The following is a 9,715-nucleotide window of genomic DNA, read 5'->3' as shown; positions in this document are numbered from 1 at the left end:
CATTCTCTAGCTTTTCCTTAAGTTTTTGACCTGATTAGTTAATCTCTGGCCAGTACAAGTAGGCGTGACGAAATGAGATCACCATAAATATTTTTTTTTGTAGTATGTACATTGACTTGTGTAATATTGCGTATAGAATAGACCATGTTCAGTTCAAGTACCAGTACAAAGTGCTACATTTAAGCATGAGAAAAAGTTGGAATGATCGGGATGGAAAAGGTCAAAGGGGTGATAAAGACGGCATTGTTTTAAAGCATGGGTCACACTGGAAGTATTTTAGGAAAGAGAATACGAAAAGTGAAATGGGACGAGGGTTTAAACCCCTGGAAAATGGAATATTAACGAATCCCTTCTGCATTTTGCTTATGTGGCTCGTGTAGAATATCACTGAATTAAAATCCAAACCTGTTTAATATTAACTAATAAAATCTAATTTACGTAAATAAATTCTGTGCATGTGAATTTTGTGAATTTTTCACTCATTTCCATACTACATTCTCACCAAATCGGACACTTTTCTGGTCACAAGTTTCTGAAAATGAGACTAAATTCGGAACAAATTTCGAAAATTGTACAAATCTTCGAGCAGGATCCTACCCTTTTGAATAATCATAACATGGTGGCAGTTCATTTAGGAACGGAGCGCACACTTGTTGCACAACTTAAGCTTCAACTACTCGCCGGAACGATAACTTTTGCCGAGTTTTTTTCCAAAGTTTTAGCCGACTGGGTCACTTCCAATGGGGAGAATGCGACAGTTTCCAAACTTTGTGAAGAGCTGAGAGAAATGCAATTCATCATGGTTGCTGGTAAGGCAAAATTTGTGTGTAGTATAAATAATTATACTATTGGTATTTGCACTCTTAAAAATAATGCTGCACTATGGAAAAGTAAATTCACTAGAAATTGCTAGAAATTGCTAGATAAATCTTGAACAAACTTAATTATTTATCAGGTTATTATTGCTCCAGATTTAACATACTAAACTTACTATCGAATTCATAGCGAATTAATTTTTCAGCAGGGTATCATTATTATTAAGAGTGTGGTAATAAGTACTTATCTAGGTTGGAAAATAATTAAATGGGTATCGCAAATACTCATGATTGTTCCCACCAGCCTTAAAATTTGTTGACCTACAAACTTTTAAAATCATAACAAAATTAAATTTTTCTACGTCTTTCAAAATTCCGGTTTTGATTATAATTTCGCCTTTGTGAAGAAAAGAAAGTTCTAAATTATAGATTTGTTAATAACATTTTTTCTGTACATAGAAATGATTGAGACACAAGTTCCGGTCGCAACTAGCAGTGCAGCATTACACGAAGGAGACTAACGAATACATGTACACACTTTTTACACAAAATTTTCGTGAAATTTACATATTTATTGGAATTGATTTCCCAAATTTTGTACCATAAATATAAACGTTTCAATAAATACAGGCACGTACCCAATTTTGCTTTCTTTTCTGAAGGGAATGTCCATATATTACGTCATAATAAAAAACGCTGATCTTTCGACCCCCCAGCCACCCTTTCTTGATCCTACTTATGGCAACCATGAGTAGATTAAAACCACCCACGCACCCATTTTGATGACGCAATATATGCACGATCCCTAATCTCATCCTTGTATAAGCACATGTACAGTTACACTTGCTTACACACAGAAGGGCTATCCATATATTACGTCATCGAAAATTCTCGATTTTAGCACCCACCCACCCAACGTGCACATTAAGGGATAGGGAATTTGAACGTGGGAAAGATAAGAAGACCACCCACCCACTAAAATGATGACGTAATATATGGACGTTCCCATATACAAATATGCACTTGCTGTAATCGGATAACATAACAAACAAACTTCCCCTTTCCTTCCTTTCCTTCCCCTACTCAATCGGTGCCATGGTTTCCGAACCAAAAAAAAACCTCACATCCACCTAATTGAAAGCATACACAAACGTTTCTCCCCAACCTGTCATATGTACATTTTATATTCAAATTTCGTTTAAAAAAAACTCGAAATTAATTGAAAATTCATTACTTATCCGGTTTTACACAAATTCAGATTTTCTAAGTCTGTTAAATACCTAGTCTAACCATAAGAAGTGATAGTAGAGCGTAGTATTTGACCCGGTCAACATAAAATTAAAATGTAAGTTGCAGTTTGTACCTGCATTCAGTGGCTATCATTGTTGTTAACCTCATTTGCCTGACTTCACTAGGTCAAAAGCTAGAAGAGCTTTACCACACGCGCGCGACAATAAGTTTTCACTTTTTACGAGAGACAAAAAATTCACAATGTTAGATATAGGGTAGAAATTCAAGGACAACTACGATCTGGTTGCCCAACCCATTAAATTAACCCTAGGGACTGTGACTATTTATGACATAAAAGTTCCGGTTGTCCAAGGTCAAGGAGGACTACAGTGATGTCCGAAGCTTTGAACGCCAGACTAGCACAAAATCTCTGTCTGACGCCCAAGACTTGGGCCATGCAAATGACCTTTCAACTTTAGAAATGAGATGAGCACGGAAAAATGATCCTAAGATGGAGGCCTTTTATAGTAGAAATCATCACGCCCTACACATTTCATAGACATAAGCTAAGGTCAATAAATCGACCTCCCTCTCCCAGCGGTACGGTAAAAAAAAAAAAAATTTTCCATTTACCGATGGGAATTTCTTTAAGACGGAACCATATTTCCACAAAAAAAGAAGCAGAATTGATGCTAAATATTCTTAGGGTTAGTTGATTACGAAAAGGAGGTCGAATGCTATCTTATCGGGCTGCATTCATTGTTTTGGCGGGAATCGGCGGAATCGGGCAAAAACCGCCCAATTTCCTCGATTATGGAGAGGAGATAGTTTTAAAAAATATTTGATTGACGTCATAATGAAGATGGAACACCCCCTCGACCAGTCCATATTGGGTGGAAAGCCACCGACCTATGTGCAGGGCCCCACAGCAAAAATGCAGCGAAATTCGTGAAAACCTGGCTGACGAAATCTATTTCTGACTTCATTTCCGATTTAAGTTTGTCCTTGGTATTTTCGAACCGAAATTGATTTCACCGCCAAATCATGATTAAAATTGAGGAAAAGGTCTGTTCTGAGCCCCATCAAAGTGTCAGGGTCACAAAAAAATTTCTGACCCGGGAATGATACACTTTTTCAATAAATTTCGTGCGTATTTTTGATAGAGGCTTCTCCTCTGGTAACCAATTTTTCATGGTCACAGGAGGAATATATTTTCAAGTCTGATACATGTTTCCTACGTGAAATTTAACTGGATTTTCAATGGAACAAAAAGCAATTTGAAATTCCTTAAAACTAACCTAATATAGTCGTCTACTCTACTATCACTTTTTAAGTTTAGACTAGGTAGAAATATTTAAATGGAATCTTTACATTTAACCCTCTCTTCTGAAATGTTGGGATTTTTCTGTTTCGCATTAACAATGTGTATCCTCTATGTCACCACGCGTATCGTGGGGGTTATCACTAACATTGCGACTTTATTATTTCCGACGATAAGTAAAAATCAACAGATTATTAGTTGGAACGCATTTCAGCCCAAGTTGTTCAAAATTTTGGAGCTTGGAGTATTATTTGTTCTAGCATTGTGTTTCTTGCTATGTCCAATCTTGCCTTTGTTCAGAATCTTGTACGACTTACGGCCAGGCAGTGGTGAGTAATTTTTTTGGTAAGCTCTTAGAAATCTGGTATTAAATCATTACCGATCGTAGTATGTACATATGTATGTGACTCTACTTAACGGGAATTTCGGTTTAGTAATGTCGTGGTAAGGAAATATTTACCACTCAGGAACAATTTACTATCAATCCGGTAGGAAATTATTATCAAATCAATACCAGCAAGGAGTATCTATGTGGCTCGCCAGGTTTTTAATAGTGCAAAAGTTTCCCGGATGATGTAAATATGTAGGTACATACATATTTATAACATTATAACCGATATGAAAAGTTTTAATTGAAAATTTCTCCCATTTTTATTCTCCCCATTTGTGTATCTTTCTCCAGCACCATAAAAATAGTATGGTTTTCGCAAAAGTATAATTAGACTTCATTGCATCATTACATGCGTATTTAGATTGGAAATGAAATTAATGTAGCATTTAGCCTTATCTATGTAATTGTCTATTCAGTAGTACATATAATTCTTTTTAATATTTTTTTTCCAGACGCTTATACCTTCCCATGCTTTTGAGATTGAATGAACCGAAGCAAATCATGAAAAACCAGACTCCATAAAAATATTCATATTTTATTCAAGTATTATAACTTGTATTCGAAGAGATGTGTGCATCGGTACATTACTACAGTGAAAATTATCAAATTATGTATCCCTGCTAAAAATTAAAAAAAGAAACACCTAACCTATATTTTCGTATATACGCAAAATCTTTATATATATATATCTATATTATAATTTCCAAAAGTCCGTCCCGTGGAATTTTCCTTGACATCCCTGCATTCTGATTGGCTGTTGAAATTCTGGATCCACCAATCAGAGAAGGGTTATAATTTCGGTTATGATTTCGGTTATGATTTCGGTTATGAATTAGGTTATGATTTCGGTTATGATTCCGGTTATGATTTAGGTTATGATTTCGGTTATTATTTCGGTTATGATTTCGGTTATGATTTCGGTTATGATTTCGGTTATGATTTCGGTTATGATTTAGGTTATGATTTAGGTTATAATTTCGGTTATGATTTAGGTTATGATTTCGGTTATGATTTCGGTTATGATTTCGTATATGATTTAGGTTATGATTTCGGTTATGATTTCGGTTATGATTTCGGTTATGATTTAGGTTATGATTTCGGTTATGATTTCGGTTATGATTTCGGTTATGATTTCGGTTATGATTTCGGTTATGATTTCGGTTATGATTTAGGTTATGATTTAGGTTATAATTTCGGTTATGATTTAGGTTATGATTTCGGTTATGATTTCGGTTATGATTTCGTATATGATTTAGGTTATGATTTCGGTTATGATTTCGGTTATGATTTCGGTTATGATTTAGGTTATGATTTAGGTTATAATTTCGGTTATGATTTAGGTTATGATTTCGGTTATGATTTCGGTTATGATTTCGGTTATGATTTAGGTTATGATTTCGGTTATGATTTCGGTTATGATTTCGGTTATGATTTAGGTTATGATTTAGGTTATAATTTCGGTTATGATTTAGGTTATGATTTCGGTTATGATTTCGGTTATGATTTCGGTATGATTTCGGTTGTGATTTCGGTTATGATTTAGGTTTAAAGAATCCTAAAAGTATTCGCTAGCTACCTGCAAATTTCTCCCTACCCAAGTAAAATAGAATAAAAATAAAATCCTAAAATTCCTATTTAGCAACGTTAAAAAAATCCCTTGGCAACGTTAGAAAATTCCTTAGCAACGTTAAAAAAATTCCTTGGCAATGTTAAAAAATTCTTCAGCAACGTTAAAAAAATTCCTTGGCGATGTCAAAAAATTCTTCAGCAACGTTAAAAAAATTCCTTATCAACGTTAAAAAAATTCCTTAGCAACGGTGAAAAAACTCCTTAGCAACGTTAAAAAAATTCCTTGACAATGTTGAAAGAATTGCTTAGCAACGTTAAAAAATCCCTTGGCAACGTTAGTAAATTCCTTAGCAACGTTAAAAAAATTCCTTGGCAATGTTAAAAAATTCTTCAGGAACGTTAAAAAATTCCTTGGCAAGGTTAAAAAAATTCCTTAGCAACGGTGAAAACACCCCTTAGCAACGTTAACAAAATTCCTTGACAATGTTTAAAAAATTCCTTAGCAACGTTAAAAAAATTTCTTAGCAACGTTGAAAAACTCCTTAGCAACGTTAAAAAAATTCCTTATCAACGTTAAAAAAATTCCTTAGCAACGTTAAAAAAATTCCTTAGCAACGTTAAAAAAATTCCTTAGCAACGTTTAATAAACTCCTTAGCAACGTTAAAAAAAACTCCTTAGCAACGTTAACAAAATTACTTAGCAACGTTAGAAAAATTCCTTAGCAACGTTAAAAAATGCCTTAGCAACGTTAACAAATTCCTTGGCCAGGTTAACAAAATTCCGTTAACAAAATTCGCGCCAGTTACATATTTACTTCGTTGATCCTATGATTGGTTGGTTCGTTTAGGACCCTAAATTTGGACCGTCTTTAAGACGGGCTTATAGGCTAGTATATTTATATTTGCATACGTGTTTCCTATAGATAATTATATAACTATTTTGTCTAATCCGATCAATTTATATTTGTACTGATTTCCCAACACTTATACTTACGCGAATCGTTATATGTACGTCCCAACATTTGGCTCGTTATCGATAAGCCAGCTTTTAAATTGTGCTAACTTCACCATGCCGCCCCGCGCAGCAAGTGCGCAAAAATTACCAAAATAGGCGCCCCACTGCACTGCAAGGTTGGTCTACGATGTCTTCTGATCGATATTGTGAGACTGCAAATTACACCATTTTCCTGACAAATGCTATACACATTTAAATATCGCAAGTAAAATACTTATACATTTTATTATGCACTGATTTATCTATGTACATACATATTTAGTAAATAATCTTGAATAGAATAATTTTTTTTAAGTTATTTAACGATGGATACTAATAGTTACCATGTACTTACTCGAGTTCAATTAAATACATATGTACATACATATTAAGAATAAGAATAAGAATATTAAGATTTCAGATAGGGAAATTTATGTACGGCGCTGGTCGTTTAGCTTTTTCGAAATAAACGTATGTAAAATGAACATGGAAAGAAGAATAATAAATATTTGCATATTAAGAATCATAGAAAAGGGTTAATCACATAGTCAAGAAATTAAGCACGTACATACTTATTTACCAGGTCCCCTTTATCATACTTTTGTGTGTATGTGTATGTACATATGTCAATAAACCGTTGCAAACAAAATGCTGCAAAGGGGTGAAACGACACGGTCACGCGGTCATGGCACGTCAAAACTATGTCAATTTTTGAAATCCCCGCCCAAAACTATTATCGATACAAAAACAATCGACACATTTGACCGTTGGTCTCATCTCCGTGGCGTAGTGAACTAACGACCTAAATACAGCGCCCATCTTCTTACTCATCCGTACTTCAAAAATTAGAAACAGGTTGGCAAAAACTGCATCTATGTCGAAATTCGAATCCGCTCAAAAGTTATCATGGATACGGACGGACGGACAGGACATTTCCATAAATGTATTTCGTTTCCCTACACAGGGAAAGGGCTCCCCTCTAAATTAATACTAAATAATTAAATGAAAACCGATGTTTAACAAAATTTTGCATAAAGCTGGATTCATGAAACGTACGTATTGATACATAAAGTGTTGTATGTTGTAAGCAAGTTAATCTGACCTTCTGCATGTGATCTCCTCCTTGACGAGGATTCATTCATTAGCAAACATGCATATTACGTAATTACATTCATCCCAAGTCTTTAGTGACACGTCTTCAAAAATCCTTTCGCCTGGCAACAAGACATATTTATCTTGGTTCCAAACAGCAGTGAATACATACGTATTTCCTGAGAATTATTTTCTATTCCAGAAATATATTTTTTTGAAGTTAGTGTGCATCCTAAAATTCTGTCAGATCGATTCCTTCACTGGATGGCTGGTTTTGGCCACGCTGTTTAAAATTTATTAAAACACGGGACCATATTGTTGGCCCACTGTAAAAGATACATAAAAGTAAGTAGGTAACCTTAATTAAAATCGTGCAATATTTTTATGTGTGCCATTAAGTTTTTTTGTTACAAAGAAATACTAAATTTTCAGGTGAAAGTGAAAGCCCTGGAAAATTATGTATAAGTAATCGCTAATTTTAACTACGCATAATTGTAGTTAATTCTCAAGGTACATATTTATTAAATTTAATGAAATATTTCCAAACCGCTTCTGCATCTTAAAAGTTATACATTTATGTATGTACGTATTTAAAACCCTAGCTAAATTGGAAAATTTTAGAATTTCACAAAAAGCTTACTCAATATAAATATGTAGCAAATTTACATTCGTAATTAGTAAACTTGTGTTTTTAAATTTTTCTTATCCTTATTTTAGTTGGATGTAACTGTGCCTACTTAAAAACTTCAGGTCGTTATTAACCGACCATAATTTCATGAGGATCGTACATACCTATATACATACATATTTCTCAAACATTTAAAGATTGGTGAGTTACCCGAGTCCAAAAGCTTATTGTTTTTTTACAAACCATTACCTTTTGTGTCACGAAGGAGTACTATTTTCATTGAAGTATATATATTCCAAGGAGTATTTACATATTTGCAGACGGATAGGGATAATCAAGCCAATGAAACCACCCTCGTCGTCGATTACATGGAAATGGAGAAGATCAAGGCTTTGAAAATTGTGCTGGATCCACCTTTTGGAATTGGACGTTTTTTTCAAAAAAATCGTGAGAACTTAATTAATTTAAAAATATTGCACCGTTACTAATTTACTAGGTTGTCATACAATTTATGCACGCTTACATAATACATCAAAATTATTAGAGATTTAATTTAATGTAAACTAGTGAGCCGTATTTCCTACCAGAGTAAAAATTTCAATCGCTTTTCTGCAGAAATGTGACACGAATTTCTACAGAAAAAAATATGCAGAGCGATTTGTACACACATTCAGAATTAGATATATACACAAATTTCTGCAGAATAAACCCAAACAAAATTTTATTCACCCTCATGCAAAAAAATATGCAGAATATGTGCAAAATGCATTAATATTTCTTTAGGTATTATATAATTCCACATACAGATTTTTTTGGGATTACTTTTTTGGTGCTTCGTCACCTCAATTTTTCCTTTTAACAACTAATTTTTTATCTGTGAAATGAAAAAAACTCTCCGATAATTGCACTACATATGTATGTGTAGAATAAAGCCACTTAAAAGAGACACTACATACATACATACATATGTATACACAAGCTTACTGGGTACGCTATTTAGGTGGGTGGAAAGTTTCTTTGAAAATTTCTTAAGAAAAGTTAAATTACTAAATTCCAAAAAAATTCATATTACATACCAAAATGCTCAGAAATAGTGGGAGATGAAATACGTATCTGTGCCTAGATTTGCTAAAACTGATGATAAAGAATTTGTAGCATTTTTCCCATTTCTAAAGTGTCTATGTTAGACACTTTTAAGCATTTTGGACATTTTGGACGCTTGTACAATGTCTCCTTCAGAGCTGGAGAAAGAGAGTGGAATATGTAAAAGTCAAAACCAAACAACTTTCACTGCTTTATAAAGCATTGATAAAACTTCTAGCCATGGATTAATAAAATCGTCACAACCTTTTCAAAATTTGTTTTGACACGGAAATTTTGTGCATATTGCTTCAAACCGATATAGTGTGCATTGAACGCATATAGTGAAATAGCTGAACTTTACACCCACCAAAATAGTGTACCTAGTGAGCTTATCATCTTTCAGTTAGCTCTAATGGTTTAACGATTAGTTACATGCTTATTCTTGCTGAAAGTTGCCGCAGGTATAGGCGACAGAACTGGCGCTAAAATTTAAACACATCAGGGGAAAGGTCAAAACAAAATTAAAACCGTCCTTTTTCCGTGGACACAGAAATACATGATTCTGATCTTGTCGATTGATAATCGGTGGCAG

General features: G+C 33.9%; 1 protein-coding gene and 1 long non-coding RNA gene across 2 annotated transcripts; both read left to right on the top strand.

The window, feature by feature from the left end:
• Positions 1-481: 481 nt before the first annotated feature.
• Positions 482-1,451, top strand: LOC110860379. Its single transcript, XM_022109415.2, has 2 exons — positions 482-809; positions 1,275-1,451. The coding sequence occupies exons 1-2, from the start codon at positions 539-541 to the stop codon at positions 1,334-1,336; spliced, it is 333 nt and encodes a 110-aa protein (XP_021965107.1). The 5' UTR covers positions 482-538; the 3' UTR covers positions 1,337-1,451.
• Positions 1,452-7,512: 6,061 nt separating this feature from the next.
• LOC110860340 lies at positions 7,513-8,784 on the top strand. Its single transcript, XR_002548940.2, has 4 exons — positions 7,513-7,757; positions 7,845-7,922; positions 8,130-8,241; positions 8,361-8,784. It is a non-coding gene; the product is annotated as an uncharacterized LOC110860340 (long non-coding RNA).
• The last annotated feature ends 931 nt before the right edge of the window (positions 8,785-9,715 follow it).

This window comes from Folsomia candida, unplaced genomic scaffold, assembly GCF_002217175.1.
Source record: "Folsomia candida strain VU population unplaced genomic scaffold, ASM221717v1 Fcan01_Sc031, whole genome shotgun sequence".
In the NCBI taxonomy this organism is placed as follows: domain Eukaryota; kingdom Metazoa; phylum Arthropoda; class Collembola; order Entomobryomorpha; family Isotomidae; genus Folsomia; species Folsomia candida.
This window is presented reverse-complemented; position numbering and strand designations above follow the sequence as displayed.

Bases quoted from the DNA above. Each gene is read 5' to 3' on its own strand.
- LOC110860379 (XM_022109415.2), top strand. From the start codon at position 539: ATGAGACTAAATTCGGAACAAATTTCGAAAATTGTACAAATCTTCGAG. The intron at 810-1,274 runs GTAAGGCAAAAT...TTCTGTACATAG, and splicing joins GCAATTCATCATGGTTGCTG to AAATGATTGAGACACAAGTT.